The sequence below is a fragment of the Stegostoma tigrinum genome, chromosome 39 (genome assembly GCF_030684315.1).
Source record: "Stegostoma tigrinum isolate sSteTig4 chromosome 39, sSteTig4.hap1, whole genome shotgun sequence".
Lineage (NCBI taxonomy): Eukaryota > Metazoa > Chordata > Chondrichthyes > Orectolobiformes > Stegostomatidae > Stegostoma > Stegostoma tigrinum.
Genome location: NC_081392.1, coordinates 13,367,464 through 13,385,424, shown reverse-complemented (window position 1 = coordinate 13,385,424; position 17,961 = coordinate 13,367,464). Strand labels below are relative to the sequence as shown.

The 17,961-nt window shown below is 49.7% G+C and overlaps 1 protein-coding gene across 1 annotated transcript in view; it reads left to right on the top strand.

Annotated features, from left to right (window-relative positions):
• Window positions 1-13,025, top strand: part of LOC125447693 (myotonin-protein kinase) — a 48,758-nt gene extending 35,733 nt beyond the window's left edge. The window contains exons 13-15 of the mRNA XM_048522310.2: window positions 6,444-6,505; window positions 10,154-10,234; window positions 12,873-13,025. Coding sequence (XP_048378267.1) covers window positions 6,444-6,505; window positions 10,154-10,234; window positions 12,873-12,971 — 242 coding nt within the window. The 3' untranslated portion in view covers window positions 12,972-13,025. The remainder of the gene's footprint in view (window positions 1-6,443; window positions 6,506-10,153; window positions 10,235-12,872) is intronic.
• The last annotated feature ends 4,936 nt before the right edge of the window (window positions 13,026-17,961 follow it).

Sequence of the window (17,961 nt, the reverse complement as noted above, 5' to 3'; positions counted from 1 at the left end):
TCCTGTCCTTCCTGTCATCTCTGTTCCTCATTCCCTCCTTTCTCGCTCTCTCCGTTCTTTACATTCTCTCTTACCCTGCCCTCCCCTGCTGTGAGGTTGCCTCCGGGGATCCGGCTCAATTTGATCGGTAAAGTCATCCCTCGTTACCGAAGAAATTGTTGGGGATATTGTGGTATTGAAGAATTCAACAGAGATTCATTACAATTAACTGTTACTTACAAATATGACATCCCTCAGGCACATAAGGGTCTGGGCTCACTTTAAGCTGTTGCTTACAGCAGAGAAACATGTTGTTCTTCGAGGGGTCTGGGGTAAGAGGAGCCTGAGACCCAGAGACCATCGGGTCACATGATACAGTGATGAGATGACGCTGAAAGGCAACCTGACATTCTGATCCTGAGCGGTAACACACCCGCCTCCACCCCCATGTACATCTCTCTGCTCCTCAAGCTCTCTCTCTCCCTGGGCTGTGTCGGTGCTACTATCTCGCTCACTCTCTCCTTGCTTTCTCTCTCCCTGCTTTTTCTTTCTTTCTCTGCCTCTATCCATCTCTTTCTCTGGCTTTCTCTCCCTGCTCTCTGCCTCTCTCTCTTTGTCTCTCTCTTTCTCTCAGTATCTTCCTTCTCTCTCAAAGCCTCTCTCTTTCTGTATCTCTCTCCCTGTTCGCTCTCTCCATGCTCTCTGTGTGTCTCTCTCTCTCTCTCTCCATGCTCTCTGTGTCTCTCTCTCTCTCTCTCTCTCTCCATGCTCTCTCTATCTCCAGGCTCTCTCTCCATGCTCTCTATCTCTTGGTCCCTCTCTCTGTCTGTGTTTCTCTATGCCTCTCTCCCTCCCTGCTCTCTATCTGCGTTGTGTCTCTCACTCCCCGGATCCCTGTTGTCTCTCCGTCCTCTCTGTCTGCAGTGCTGTATTCCTGGCACTAGATGCTGATAGTGTCCTTATCATGAGGTGAGCAGAGAGAGAGTGGTTTGAGTGTCGAGCTAATTCATCATTTATACATACTGAACATTCACAAATTTCCCTCAATGCTGTCTTCTCCCTCTGTCCTTTGGCTCCTTCGAGATGCAGTTCCCCGACAATCCTGTGTCTCGCGTATACCAGCTGTAGGCAGGTAGAAAACCTTGCATTGATATATCGCCTGTGGGCTCTCAGGGCACCTCAAGGCACTCTGCATCTGGTGGAAGTATTTCAGAAGGGTGGTCACTGTCACAAAATGAGAAAGCACAGCAAGATCCCACACCCAGGCTGGATCTGACTGAAGGGGTAAAGATTGATCTGTGGTGTCATGGGCTGGCGCTGACGCACACGATGCACTGGGGGTCTTTCCTGCAGCCCGGGGTGGGGGGTGGGGGGCACAGTGGACTTCGGCTGGAGACTAAAGAGTGAATTATTCCATTTTAGCCTGACTGTTACACATCAAACCCCACGCCATTTCCCACCACCCCTCCAGTGCTCCCTCTCGGAACCGAAAACTCAGCGAAACAAAGCCTGCATTTGCATAGTGCCCTGCTTTTTGCATCAGGAGAAGTTGAGGATTGGATCTTCAGGGAGGGTCTTAAAGGAGGACGGAGATATTCAGGGGTGGAATTCCTGAGCCTGGGGGCCCAGGGGGCCGCAAGGTGGGGAAATGGAACGCGGGGGTGGGCAAGAGACGGAGCGGGGACCTTGCAACCATCCTGCAGCAGGATGAGGTCAGAGAGATATGGAGGGATGAAGAAATGGAGGGATGTGAACACACAGTTCTTACGGAACAAAGAGAAAACAGTTGCGGGTGCTGGGAATCAGAATCAAGAGCAGAAGTTGCCGGAGAAACGCAGCAGGTCCGGCAGCATCTGTGGAGAAAGTGAGGGCAGATTTAACGTTTCGGGTCCAGTGACCCTACTTCGGAAGTGTCCTGAGGACCCCGAAACGTTAACTCTGATTTCTCTCCCCACAGACGCGGCCGGACCTGCTGAGTTTCTCCAGCAACTTCTGGTTTTGTGATACATTTCCTGCTGTCACTTGGGGCTAGTTTTCTCCAGCATCATTTATGGGAAGGGATGGGTTGAGGGGTTGGGGGGCAGGGGTGGGAATGATTTGGAATGTAAACTTGTCTCCTCCAACCTCAGAGCATCATTGACTCCAACTGAAGTCACAGTGGCCGAAGGGATTGAAATGAGGTCAGCCAGGGGCTCCTCACAGAATTCCCTGTTTGCGGCTGTTAACCTGGTCCAATCAGGGAGCCCTGGCTGACTGATAGAAACAGGAGTGTCAGGGGTTGTGCTCACTCTGAGAGCTGGCTCTGAGGGAGCTGAATCAGTGTCAAGGACGCCCCATGTGTAAATAAATAAAGGGTGATGGGATACCGGCCTCTGTGGAGTTATTTCAGTGCAGGGTTTGCGAACAGATCTGTTGCTTGCAATGTCATTGGGTCTCACAGAGTTCAGTAATCCCTACAGTGTGGAAACAGGCCATTCTGCCCATCAGGTCCACACCGACTTTCTGAAGGGCATCTCACCCAGGCCCACCCTATTCCTGTAACCTCACAGTTCTTGGCTCTGATCAGAAGATCTGTACACTTTGGGAGCAGGCCATTTAGCCCATTGAGTCCACACTGACCCTCCAAAGAGCATCACACAGAGACCCAGCCTGACCCTGTATTCCCCATGGCTAGCCCACCCATTCCTGGGCACTATTGGCAATTTAGCATGGCCAATCCATCCTAACCTGCACATCCCTGAGCACTATGGGAAATATAGCGCAGCCAATCCACCCTAACCAGCGCATCCCTGGGCACTATGGGTAATTTAGCATGGCCAATCCACCCTAACCAGCACATCCCTGGGCACTATGGGTAATTTAGCATGGCCAATCCATCCTAACCTGCACATCCCTGGGCACTATGGGAAATATAGCGCAGCCAATCCACCCTAACCAGCGCATCCCTGGGCACTATGGGTAATTTAGCACAGCCAATCCACCCTATCCCGCACATCCCTGGGCACTATGGGTAATTTAGCGCAGCCAATCCACCCTAATCTGCACATCCCTGGGCACTATGGGTAATTTAGCACGGCCAATCCACACTAACCTGCACATCCCTGGGAACTATGGGTAATTTAGCACAACCAATCCACCCTAACCTGCACATCCCTGGGTGCTATGGGTAATTTAGCATGACCAATCCACCCTAACCTGCACATCCCTGGGCACTATGGGTAATTTAGCATGACCAATCCACCCTAACCTGCACATCCCTGGGCACTATGGGTAATTTAGCACGGCCAATCCATCATAACCTGCACATCCCTGGGCACTATGGGTAATATAGCACGGCCAATCCACCCTAACCTGCACATGCCTGGGCACTATGGGTAATTTAGCGCAGCCAATCCACCCTAACCTGTACATCCCTGGGCACTATGGGTAATATAGCACAGCCAATCCACCCTAACCTGCACATCCCTGGGCACTATGGGTAATTTAGCACGGCCAATCTGCCCTAACCTGCACATCCCTGGGCACTATGGGTAATTTAGCATGGCCAATCCACCCTAACCATCACATCCCTGGGCACTATGGGTAATTTAGCATGGCCAATCCACCCTAACCTGCACATCCCTGGGCACTATGGGTAATTTAGCACGGCCAATCCACCCTAACCTGCACATCCCTGGGCACTATGGGTAATTTAGCACGGCCAATCCACCCCAACCTGCACATCCCTAGGCACTATGGGTAATTTAGCACGGCCAATCCACCCTAACCTGCACATCCCTGGGCACTATGGGTAATTTAGCATGGCCAATCCACCCTAACCTGCACATCCCTGGACACTATGGGTAATTTAGCACGGCCAATCCACCCCAACCTGTACATCCCTGGGCACTATGGGTAATTTAGCACGGCCAATCCACCCTAACCTGCACATCCCTGGGCACTATGGGTAATTTCCCATGGCCAATCCACCCCAACCTGCACATCCCTGGACTGTGGGAGGAAACCGGAGCACCTGGAGGAAACCCACGCAGACACGGGGTGAATGTGCAAACTCCACAGAGACAGTCGCCCGAGGGTGGAATCAAACCCGGGTCCCTGGCGCTGTGAGGAGGCAGTGCTAACCACTGAGCCACCCGTAGAGTGTAGAAGGAGGCCCTTTGGCCCAACATGTCTGTACTAACCAACCAAAACCAAGTCACACCAACCCCATTTACCTGCACTGGGTCCAATAGCATCATAGAGTTGTGATAGAGTCTGATAGACCTGTTGTGTTACATCTCATGGTCAGTGTGAGCTTAATAGTGGTATTACTGTATCATAAGCAGTGATAGTGGAGTACAAAACTCTCAGGCTCCATCGTACCTGGGGCCACTTGAAGCAATTCTTTTCATTCTTTAAAAGTGTTTTTGGGGGTGGGGTCATTGGTGAGGCTGCTATTTAGTACCTGCCCTTAATTGCCCCTAGGACAGAGTTCGATCCATCTCAGACCACAATCAAGAGTCGACCCCAATTGCTTCGGGTAGGGAGGCCAGGCCTTCCCTCTCTGAAGTGAACCAGATGGGTTTTTAACTGATTTGGAAACCGTAGGAACTGCAGACGCTGGAGAATCTGAGATAACAAGGTGTGGAGCAGGAGAAAAATGAAGAAGCTTCTAGGCCCGAAACGTCAGCTTTCCTGCTCCTCTGATGCTGCTTGGCCTGCTGTGTTCATCCAGCTCTACACCTTGTTATCTGGGGTTTTAACTAACAGTTCTGTAGAAGGAGTTGAAATGTTAAACTCTGCTTTCTCTCTCCACAGATGCTGCCAAACTATTTTCTCACACAGAGGGTGGTGCGTGTATGGAATGAGCTGCCAGAGGAAGTGGTGGAGGCTGGTACAGTTACAGCATTTAAAAGGCATCTGGATGGGTAAATGGATAGAAAAGGCTTAGAGAGATATGGGCCAAATGCTGGCAAATGGGGCCCGATTAATTTAGGATATTGGGTCGGCATGGACGGGTTGGACCGAAGGGTCGGTTTCCATGCTGTACATTTCTGTGACTCTATGGCCTGCTCAGTTTCTCCAGCAATTTCTGTCTCCATTTCTGCTTGCTTGCATCTGTGGCTCTCTGTTTTACTTTAGGGGTTAGATGTTCAATGTTAGGTTCGCTTTCAGAGCCAAAGAAGTGTACAGCATGGAAACCGGCCCTTCAGCCCAACTTTCCCATGCCGTCCAGTTTTCACAACTTAAACTAGGCCCAGTTGCCTGCATTTGGTCCCTATCCCATCCATGCACTTGTCTAAATGTTTCTTAAATGACAAATTTGTACTCACTTCCACCTCTACCTTTGGCAGCCTGTTCCAGACACTCAGCACCCTCCTTGTGAAAAAAAATTCCGCTCTGCACCCTTCTTATATCTCTTCCCTCCCACCTTAAAGCTAGGCCCTCTGGTTTTAGATTCCCCCACCCTGGGGAAGAGCTGACGGCTCTCTGTCTTATCCATGCCCCTCATGATTTTATAAACATCTATAAGTTCATGCCTCAGCTTCAGGGAAGAGAGTCCCAGCGCTTCCGGGATCTTTATTGACCTGGTGGGATTTGAACCCATGTTCCCACAGCATTAACCTGGACAGCCTATGGCACCGAAATACTTGAGACCCTGAAGAAAAGTGATACTTTTGATCACTGAATATGTTAGCGCAAGCTGAAGAAATATTAATGAGCGACATATCTGTTAGATCTTTCAGTACCATGTTACCCACATCCCAGTGCATTAGATAAACAGCAACAGTGTTGCCCCAGGTGTAATTGTTCCTTAAGGAGGGAAAACACAGAGTTATTATGCACTGGAGAGGATTCAGTCAGGGACAGCACCTTTATTGCTTGATGAGACACAGAATCAAAAGACCCTGTCTCAAAGGAGACATTATCTTCACTGAAAGGAAAGATCGTGTGGGCCCAGTGTTAGGCATCTTAAGGAGCACTGCTGTTAGTGAAGTGAGGGGTGAATTTTCCCGGTGCCCTTCTCAATCCTGAGCCAACGCCACCCGAAAAGAAATCCAAAATGTCTCCTTGCTTTTTGTAGAGTCTTGTCATGCACATCTACCTGCAGTGTGACAGCACCCACCAGTTGCGGCCTCTTCATCCCACCTAGGGTTGGGTAAGGGGTGGGGAGACTTCGGGATGCGACATGCACTGTTTGAAAGCAGATGCCTTTCTTCTGAAGGGCCAGAAGCTGATTGGCCTCATCAGGAGGTGGGGGGAGGTGGAGGGCGGGCAGTGTGCGTCTCTCTGGGAGGTGAGGGGGAATAGGTGACAAAAAAATGAAAGGGAGATAGAGGGGGCGATCAAATTGGTTACCAATCGCGGTAGTTTCTGGGTAGATTAAGGAGGTAAAGAGGGAGAGTGATACAGCGAACTGGCTGATAAATCCGGTGGGAGACCATGTGGACTAACATGAATGATTTGTTCCCACTTTTTAACAGATTCAATGCTCTTCGATCCTCAGTGTTTTCCATTCTGCCCCGAACTGGACAGCCTGTGGGATGTAAGTATCTAGCACCAAGGAACAGCCTCAGTGCAAGCTACAGTGTAGAGCTTCTGGAATGTTCCATGCAAGGATGCAGAGCTAATCTGTTGCAAAATGTTATGACGCACCTCAGCGGCTGGTGGGACTCAAACCCGGGTCTCCTGGTTCAAAGGCAGGAACACTGCCACTGTACCACAAGAGCTTCATATTGATGTTGTACAGAACATTGGTAAGCCCCCCTCCTAGCGCGCTTACCTTCATTGCTCAGACCATTGAGTCTAGGAGTTGGGACGCCATGTTGAGTTTGTCAGTGAGGCCTCTTCTGGAGCCCTGTGTCCAGTTCTGGTCTCCCTGCTATAGGCAGCATATTATGAAGCTGGAGAGAGTTCAGAAAAGATTTACCAGGATGTCACCAGGAATGGAGGGTTTGAGATATAAAAATAAACTGAAAAGATGGGACTTATTCCCTGGAGTGTAGGGGGCTGAGAGGTGACCTTATAAAATCATGAGGGGCTTGGATAAGCTGAATTTTTTTCCTTTATTCATTCACAAGATGAGGGCATCACTGTCCAGGGCAGCATTTATCGTCCATCCCTAATTGCCCAGAGGGCTGTTAAGAGCCAACCACATTGCTGTGGGTCTGGAGTCACGTGTAGGCCAGGCCAGGTAAAGATGGCAGTTTCCTTTCCTAAAGGACATTAGTGAACCAGATGGGTTTTTCCAAAAATTGTCGATAGATTCACGGTCATCATTAGGTTCTTAATTCCAGATATTTTACTGAATTCAAACTCCACCATCTGCCATTGCGGGATTCGAACCTGGGTCTCTAGAACATTGTCTACGTTGCTGGATTAATAGTCCAGCGATCATACCATTAGGCCATTGCCCTAGGGCGGAGGGAGCTCACGACTAGGGGGCATATTTTAAAGGTGAGATGAGAAATATTTAATAAAGACGGGAGGGGCAACTTTTTTACACAAAGAGTAGGTCACCTGTGGGATGAACTTTCAGAGGAAGTGCTGGATGTGGGTACAGTTACAATATTTAAAAGGCATTTGGATAAGTGTATGAACAGGGAAGGTTTGGAGGGACAGGGGCCAAGAACAGACAGGTGGGGCTAGATTAGCTTGGGACTATGGTCGGCATGGACTGGTTGGGCCGAAGGGTCTGTTTCTGTGCCATATGACTCTATGGGTCAATAAATGAAGTGTAGATCTTGTGCATTTGGACATTTATGATGGAGTTAATGGATTTCTGTGTTGTGACTTTTAATATTTGGTTTTTCACATGAAGTGGCCAATTTTCCACCACCCCGGAATGCCACATTACACTGGTAATTCTTGAGCAGGATCCCCATCCACAAACATCCCAATCCCATCACCACCGACGCTCGGTCGCAGCAGCGTGTACCATCTACAAGGTGGGCTGCAGAAATTCACCAAAGATCCTCAGACAGCATCTTTAAAGCCCATCGGGTGAACCAGAAATCACAGAGAGACAGGAATCGAACACACACAGGCACACACAAACACACAGACACAGACACACACACACAGACACACACACACAGACACACACACACAGACACACACACACAGGCTCACACACACACACACACAGGCACACACACACACAGAGGCACACACACACACAGACACACACAGACACAGACACAGACACACACATGCACACAGACACACACACACACAAACACACAGACACACAGACACACACACACACACACACACACACACACACACACACACACACACACACACAGACAGTAGCAATCATGGCTCAGTCCTAGTCCCCTCCAAATTGGACAATCCCTTCCCCAGGACTGGAGGGTGTCGATGCTTTGATCCCGAGGTCATCGGGGGTGACGGGGGGTGGGGGGGTGATGGGGGGTGGTTTGTGCTGCACTGTCGGGTGAGGGGGCTCTCTTTTCGAATCGATGTTAAACTCAGGCTCGATGGTCACCCTCAGTGGATGTGTGAGCTCCCACAACAGCCAATAGCAGGACTGTCCCACGGGACATGGTTCATCGCCAGAGCCCATCAGAACGTGGCCACCGACCTCCTCCCTCAGGCAGCACCTTCCAAACCCACGGCCACTTCCACCCAGGGACAAGGGGCAGCGGGTACATGGGGACACCACCCCCTGTACATTCCCCTCCGAGCCCCTCACCACCCTGACTTGTACATATATCGCTGCTCCTTCACTATCGCTGGGTCAAATTCCTGGAATTCCCTCCCTTAGGGGCATTGTGGATCAACATGGACTGCAGCAGCTCAAGATGGCAACTCAGCCCCACCTTCTCAAGGGGCAGTTAGGGACAGGCAACAAATGCTGGGCCCAGCCATTCACATCTGCACCCTACGAGTTAATTTATGAAAATATTTATGATGAAGTTGAGGGCACGTGTTGAGAAATCACCTTCTTAAGTGGCAAGGCTGCCAACTTTCAGACTCTAAATCAGGTTTCCATCTCCTTTTTAATTATTTTAATGGGATGTGGGCGTCGCTGGCGGGAGTACTTTTAATTGCCCTTCCCTAATTGCCTCTTGAACTGAGCATCCTGCTCAGCCATTTCAAATGCCAATTAAGAGTCAACCACGTTGCTGTGGGCCTGGAGTCACATGTAGGCCAGACCAGGTAAGGATGGCAGTTTCCTTCCCTAAAGGGCATTAGAGAACCAGATTAAAAACCAGGGGTTTTTTATGAGAATTGATAAGAGGTGCCATGGTCAACATTACTGAGATTAGCCTTAAATTCCAATTATTTGAACCTATGTCCCCAAAAGATCAGCCTGGCTCGCAGGGTGAATGACATTAGCACTGTGACGGCATTTTGCCAAGTTGACCGATTGGCTGGGTATAAAGTGTCCCCTGGCATTATTCCTGAGAGATGAGACAAGTTCAGTCTGATGCCCGGTATTCGGCTCTGGTAAAACAAATACAATCTGAACTAAAGAGATTACAAAGTGTGGGGCTGGATGAACACAGCAGGCCAAGCAGCATCTCAGGAGCACAAAAGCTGATGTTTCGGGCCTAGGCCCTTCATCAGAAAAGCATTATCACATTTTGGGATCTTCCTGTGTATGAATTTGGTTGCTACACTTTCCCCATGAGCTGCAACAAACTACAGTAAAGCTTCCTCTACGCTACCCCCTCACCAAACTCTCCCAGGAGAGAGAGACAGCACGGGATTAGAAACAGAGTAAAGCTCCCTCTACACTGTCCCCCATCAACTACTCCCAGGATAGGGGCAGTACGGGGTTAGATACAGAGTAAAGCTCCTTCTACGCTGTCCCCATCAAACACTCCCAGGACAGGGACAGCACAGGGTTAGATACAGAGTAAAGCTCCCTCTACACTTTCCCCCGTCAAACACTCCCAGGACAGGGACGGCACAGGGGTACATATTATAGACTGTCCTCTGTTTCTGCAGCCATTGACTGTTCATGATGTGGAGGTGCCGGTATAGGACTGGGGTACATAAAGTCAGAAATCACACGACACCAGGTTATATCCAACAGGTTTATTAAAAAACACAAGCTTTCGGAGCGCTGCTCCTTTGTTGGGTGCACCGATGGGCTAGAGGCTGTTGCTGGTTCAGTTTGAGACAGTGTGGTAATGTGTTTATTTTGTTGTGTCCTCCTTTACAGAGGGTCCACGTGACGGCTGCCTTGGTCTCATGCTCACCGCTTGTGGTTCCTGTCCTTCGGTACCTTGTCTTGTTCACTGGGGTAAGGCCCTCAATGATTGGCTGCCTCCCTCACAATGACCACACAGGCCTGAAGCGTCCAATCACATGGTCATGTGTGCAACATCTGTCACAAAGGAGCTTTACTCTCTATCTAACCCCGTGCTGTCCCTGTCCTGGGAGTGTTTGATGGGGGACAGTGTAGAGGGAGTTTTACTCTGTATTGAACCCCGTGCTGTCCCTCTCCTGGGAGTGTTTGCTGGGCTACGGTGTAGAGGGAGCCTTACTCTGTATCTAACCCTGTCTGCCCCTGTCCTAGGAGTGTCTGATGGGAGACAGTGTAGAGAAAGCTTTACTCTGTGCTGCTAACCATATCCTGGGAGTATTTTACTGGGGACAGTGTGGGGAGAACTTTAGTTTCAGTTTAAAAGGGTAGAGGGAGATTCACTTAAACATTTAAAACAGTGGTGTAGAAGATAAAAGATCCCACAAATAGTGGACAGAGAATAAGAGAGCTCTTCACAGTGCATTAGCCAATTAAAATCACAAGTCTTTCTGGGATCTCACTGTGCATGCCTATAGTTGCCATTTTGCCCTCAAATACGAGCGTGCCTTGACTTCCAAAGCGTTTTGTTGGCTCTAAAAGATTTGAGATCCTGCTGATGATATAGGTGCTATGTAAACAGAAGGGTATGGTGAATGATCATGGCAGTGCAGGGGTAAGGTTATTTCAAACTGGGATGGGGGTGTGTGTGAGCTGTTGGGGGCGGCTAGTCTGGAACATGGGGTGGGGGTTATAAATGTGGAATTGATTGCCAGACCATTCAGGGGTGTTGACCGATGCTGATCCACACCCAAAGGGAATTGGCAATTTCCCACATAACAACCCCCCACCCCCACAAAACACTGGGACAACTGCTGGGCTTTGTTGGAACTTAAAAGCTGAGATTGGATTTTGTCAGGAGTTTGGAGCCTGGTCAAACTCAAGCTCAATAGAGTTAAGTCATAGATCAGCTATGGCGTCATGGGAGAACAGGCTTAGAAGAGGGCTGAATGGCCTCTTTCCACACTTTTGTAGGTAGCTACAAGCATCACAAGACATGGGCAATCTCCTTATTGTCCATCTGACCCAGGTTTTGATGAGATTCTCTCCTCCATCACTTGCATATCTTGCATCCAATGCGTTCCATCTTGGGTCTAACCGTGCTTAACATAATAGTCAAAATATAAAGGAAGCCAAGTTCCTGAATGAACTTTGACCTTTGTCGTTGGTGTGTGCTCATGTGATCCTTGGCCCAGTTAATCTCCCTGCCACCTTGTAGGTGGGTTGGTTCCATTAGCAGAGTATGTATCACAGTGACAGTTTGGGGACCAACCCTTGGTTTGGGCAGCTCTAAAAAGAAGATTGCTACAGCCTGGCCTTGGGAAGCTCAGACCAGGTGATCTCTTCTACCTTGGCCATCACCGCCCAATCTCTAGAAATAGAGAGAAAACTCCTCAGATACTGAAGTAATATTATCAAATGCAACAAGATCTGGACAACATCCAGGCTTGGGCTGATAAGAGGCAAGTAACACTTGTGCATCACAAATGCCAGGCTATAACCATGACCAACAAGAGAGAATCTAACCCCCACCCCTTGACATTCAATGGGGTTACCATCACTGAAGCACCCACTATCAACAACCTGCAAGGTACCATAGAACAGAAACTCAACTCGACTCACCTTATAAACACCGGGGCTATAAGAGCAGGTCAGAAGCTAGTAATATTTTAGCAAGTAGCTCACCTCCTGACTCCCCAAAGCCTGTTCCACCATCTACAAGCCACAAGTCAGGAGTGTGATGTAATACTCTCCATTTGCCCTGGATGGGGGCAGCCCCAACAACACTCAAGAAGCTCAACACCATCCAGGACAAAGCAGCCCCTGCTTGATTGGCACCACATCCACAAACATTCCACTCCCTCCCCCCACCGACGCTCAGTCGCAGCAGTGTGTACCATCTACAAGATGCCCTGCAGAAATTCACCAAAGATCCTCAGGCCCCTTCCGAACCCACAACCACTTCCATCTAGTGGGACAAGGGGCAGCAGATACACGGGAACACCACCCCCTGCATGTTCCCCTCCGAGCCACTCACCATCCTGACTTGATATTGCTGTTCCTTTAAAGCTGCCAGGTCAAAATCCTGGAACTGGCAGAATCAAACCATTGTGAGTTCAAGACCCACCACAGAGTCTCGGACACTCTCTCAATCCCGCGTCTCGTGCTGCAGTACTGAGGGGGTGCTGCACTGTCAGTGGTAGAATCGTTCAGATGAAGCCTTAAAGTAGGCCTCTCTTTGCCCTCTTAGTTAAAACATAGAAGGTTTATTTTACAAGAAGAGCCAGGAATTTATCCTTGGCGGCCTAGCCAGTATTTATCCCTCAGCCAACATCACTGAGAAACAGATGATCTGGGGCCGTTGTCACATTACTGTTTGTGGCAGCTTGCTGTGCACAGATGTAGCTGCTGTATTACAACTATTCTTCAAATTGTACGTCATTGAATGTGAAATGCTTTGGAATGCCCTGTATTTCTGAAAGAAGTAAGGCTGTTTGACGCTGAGTATCTAATTTAGCTCGTCGGTGATTCTCCAAAATGGCAGTAACCTCATCCAAATCTCAATGTTCTCTTTCAGGCTCCTAGGTCAATGGGAGTGATGAAAGGACTCTTCCTCCTCTGGACAGTGGGATGCAGGCTCACAGCACCTTCCTGCTGCCCAGTGGTACCACCCTGACATCCCACCGTGCCTCTGTCATTGACCGACTCGGAAACAACAGGCACCACTGCATCTGGGCGGGGGGGGGGGGGGGGGGCATTGTCTGTGGAAGGGGTTAGGGGAAGGTAAGAATCGCAGAGCATGTTCCTGAGACAGCCGACCAAGAGGCCTTTTGGATCTGAAGAAAGGAGTCATTGACAACCCCGTCTCCATGGCTGCACTTCCTGAAGACGAAAGCCAATGGGATTTCATTAGAGTCGAATATGGTGTGCAACATGACCGTCACCTACACCAGAGGCCTGGGCAGTCGTGTGGTGACAACGTCAGAGGGTGAGAAATGGACGTAAGAACTGGGAGCAGGAGTAGGCCATTTGGCCCCTCGAGCCTGCTCCCAACGCCATTTGACGCTGACCACGACTGACCTCATCTCGGCCTCCAACCCACTTTCCTGCTACTTGCCCAGACATAGGAGTGTGCTATGATGGTGGTGGGACAAGTACCACTCTCTGATACCTTTCTGGGAAGTTACAACATTACCAACCCCTTCCTCCTTCCCCAAACGCACTTCAACCTCTGCAGGGGGATCCTGGAGACGATAGAAGCTCTGTCCCTCACGACAAAAAAATGTACCTCAGCACCTCCGATACCTCAATCATTAACCTTGTGCATCGCAGAGTGTGATGGCAGAGCAGTCACATACTGGATCTGCATCTAGAGGCCTGCACTGCTGTGAGTTCGAGGCCCACCCTGGGAAAAATACAGCTCCATAAAACTAGACAAATGGCAACCATTGGTTAGCAGGGTTGGGATTAAAAAAATGTAATTCGATAACTAATGACCTTCAGAGAGGGCCTGTGCCGTCCTCACACACGTGTCTATAGGTTATCACAGGGACGTGTTTGGTTGTTATCTGCCCTCAGTTACAAAGGCATTCACTGATGGGTAATGAATTTTCATCACTGCCAATGGTGGGCACATCTGAGGAATGATTAATATTAAAAGAAAATAATGGTCAAGGACCCCTTACTGAGCTCTGATCTCTGATGTGAGGCAGAGACAGCAGGAGTGTTAGAGGGGTGGAGTTGAGCGTCAGTGCCTCGAGGGATGTGGAGGGATGTTATGCAGATTGACCCTCAACTCCCTTCACCACCGACGCTCAGTCGCAGCAGTATGTACCATCTACAAGATGCCCTGCAGAAATTCACCAAAGATCCTCAGGCAGCACCTTCCAAACCCACAACCACTTCCATCCAGAAGGACAAAGGCAGCAGATACACCATCCCTTGGAAGTTCCCCTCCGAGCCACTTGCCATCCTGACTTGGAAATATATCCCCGTTCCTTTGGTGTCACTGGCACAAAATCCCGGACGTCCCTCCCTAAGGGCATTGTGGGTCAACCCATAGCACACAGACTGCAACAGTTCAAGGAGGCAGCTCACCCTCACCAATTAGGGAAGGTTAATAGACATGGGCCTTGACAGTAACACCCACAACCGATAAAAGATTCAGAAGAAGAGTCTTTCAGGAACTGAGCCATCGAAAACACTACAAAAGATCAAGAACTCCCAGTATGATAGCTGTACTCTTTAGAGAAATGCAAATGAAGGCATAGGTAATAACCCACCTGCAGCACTGGGGCTAGACCTGTGAAATTCTTGAGGGTGATTGGTCTGAGTGACAGAAAATATCGAACCGATCGTCCCCACCAACTTGCAGGGGAATGGTGGATGGCTTTGTGACGGGTTTTTCTGAAGAATGGATAAAACTCAGTGCCTGGGCAGAAAGTGAGCTGTCTTTGTGGACTCCATCTCCGTTCTCCTCCAGCCCCTACAACTCTCAGAACTCCGGCCTTCCTCCCATCCTGTCTCCTTGACCACTGCCGCTTCTCATCCCTCTCTCATTCGTGACCCTGCCTTCCTCTGCCTGAGCCCTCAGCTCTGGGACTCCTGCCCGAAAACCCTGCCCTCTCCAATCCTTTAAGACTCCAAGCAGTTGTGCCAATCTCCCTGTTACGGTGGCTCAGTTTTTTCAGGTAACCCTGCCATGAAGCATTCTGAGACTTTGCATTCGCGCTAGAGCAGCTATAGAAATGCAAGATGTCGTTCATATTGAACTCTGGCTCAGATGCCAGTTGGGGTCGGGGGGGGCGGGAGACAGTGTCTGAGCCTGAAATGCTGGAAAGTGACCACGGGTTGGTTAGTCACCCAACCCTGATCCAAATTCTGTCTCATAAATCCATCCCTCCCCGGACCCCTCCTCTTCTGCAATTCCCAACAATTCCTGGGTGTCAGTTGAGCTCTGGAAAATTGCCGTTATTAGGTCGAGTAACATGGTTACAAACTTTTGTCAGTCAGTGGAAAGGAAATGAGAGTATCATTTGACTTCTCCATTCACCGCTCCCCACCCCCCCACCAACCCGTGTCTCTTGGTCACAGAGTCAGTGTCTCGACCTCATGTGGCTTATTTGCAAGTGGTTTCTCAGCTCAAAACCCTCCTGACTCAAGTTAGAACTAAAAGCATGAAAGGAGCTGACCAGAGATTTTATGTACCTGAGTGCTCTCAATGTTCTCTGTTAAAGCGGAAAAGGAAGTTGAGCAAGGGGGGATGTGGAGTTGTGAGAGTGAATGATATTACAGATACACACACGCACACACACACATGCACACAGACAGGCACGTGCCCACACACATGCGTGCACGCACATATACCGACACAAACACACGCACACACACACTCACATCCAGTCACAGACACACACGCGCGCGCACGCACACACAGACACGCATGTACACACACATACATGCCTTTGCACATATACACATACATGTACACAGACCACACAGGCAAACACACACGCACACACAGACACGCATACATATGCGCGCGTGCCTTTGCACATATATACATACATGTACACAGACACACACACACACACTTGCGCGCACACACATACATGCACACACACGCACAAAGGTCCTTGCACATATACACATACATGTACACAGACAAACACACACGTGCACCCACACACACATGTGCACACACATATTCATGCGCACACGCTCATACTCGCACACACACATATGCACATGAATAAACAGGACTGTATCATGTGAATGTGATTCAGTCGCAAAATTCACCCTCTCTTGTCATAGTTCTTAGCTGGGTAGGACAGAAGGCGAAAATTCTTTTTTTTGAATTCGCTCGTGGGATGTGGGTGTCGCTGCCTCGGCCCAGCATTTCTTGCCCGTCCCTAGTTGCACTTTAAGAGGGTAGGGGTGAGCTGCCTTCTTGAACTGCTGTAGAACACCTGCTGTGGGGTGACCCACAATGCCCTTAGGGAGGGAATTCCAGGATTCTGACCCAGCGACACTGAAGGAACGGCGGTATATGTCCAAGTCAGGACGGGGAGTGGCTCGGAGGAGAAATTGCAGGGGGTGGCGTTCCCTGCTGCCCCTTGTTCTCTTCGATGGAAGTGCTCATGGGTTTGGAAGGTGCTGCCTGAGGGTGTTTGGTGAATGTCTGCAGGGCACCTTGTAGATGGTACACACGGCTGTGACTGAGTGTCGGTGGGGGATAGAGTGGGATGTTTGTGGATGTAGTTCCAATCAAGAGGCTGCCTTGTCCCGGATGGTGTTGAGTATCTTGAGTGTTGCTGGAGCTGCACTCATCCGACAAATGTCCCGTCACACTCCTAACTTGTGCCTTGTAGTCGGTGGGACAGGCTTTGGGGAGTCAGGAAGTGAGTTACTTGCTAAAATATTGCCAGCCTCTGACCTGCTCTTGTAGCCGTTGTGTTAATGTGGTGCGTCCAGGTGAGTTTCTGGTCAATGGTAACCCTCAGGATGTTGATAGTGGGGGATTTAGTGATGGTAACACTATTGAATGTTAAGGGACGGTGGTTAGATGGTCTCTAATTGTAAATGGTCATTGCCTGGCAATTGTGTGGCACAAATATTATTTATCACTCATCAGTCCAAGTCTGGATAATGTCCAGATCTTGTTGCGTGCGAACACGGACGGCTTCAGTATCTGAGGAGTTGCGAATGGTGCTGAACATTGTGTAATTATTGGCAAATATCCCCATTTCTAAACTTATGATGGAGGGAAGGTCATTGATGAAGCAGGTGAAGATTGTTGGGCCTAGGACTCTATCCTGAGGAGCACCTGCAGAAATGTCCTGGAGCTGAGAGATTGGCCTCCCACAGCCACGACCATCTTCCTGTGTGTCAGGTATTACTCCAACCACCAGAGAGTTTGCCCCCGATACCCGTTGATTCCAGGTTTTCCAGGGCTCCTTGAGGCCACACTCGGTCGAATGCAGCCCTGATGTCAAGGGCTGTCACTCTCACCTGCAGTAGGTGGAGAATCTTCAAGGGAATATATTCAAGAAATTGAGAAATATTTCAATATTAAGGGCACCGAGAGGATAGGGAGTAAGATGGAATATGGAAACAAAGCCTGTACCCATATTGTTTCCATTTCATTTGATTTGATTTATTACAGTCACATGCACCAAGATAGAGTGAAAACTTTCCCCCCGCAGTGGTCGAGAACGCCCTTGACTGTGCCTCCCACATTTCCCACAACACATCCCTCACACCCCACCCCCGCCACAACCGCCCCCCCAGAGGATCCCCCTCGTTCTCACACACCACCCCACCAACCTCCGGATACAACGCATCATCCTCCGACACTTCCGCCATCTACAATCCGACCCCACCACCCAAGCTATTTTTCCATCCCCACCCTTGTCTGCTTTCCGGAGAGACCACTCTCTCTGCGACTCCCTTGTTCGCTCCACACTCCCCTCCAACCCCACCACACCCAGCTCCTACCCCTGCAACCACAGGAAGTGCTACACTTGCCCCCACACCTCCTCCCTCACCCCCATCCCAGGCCCGAAGATGACCTTCCATATTAAGCAGAGGTTCACCTGCACACCTGCCAATGTGGTATACTGTATCCATTGTACCCAGTGTGGCTTCCTCTACATTGGGGAAACCAA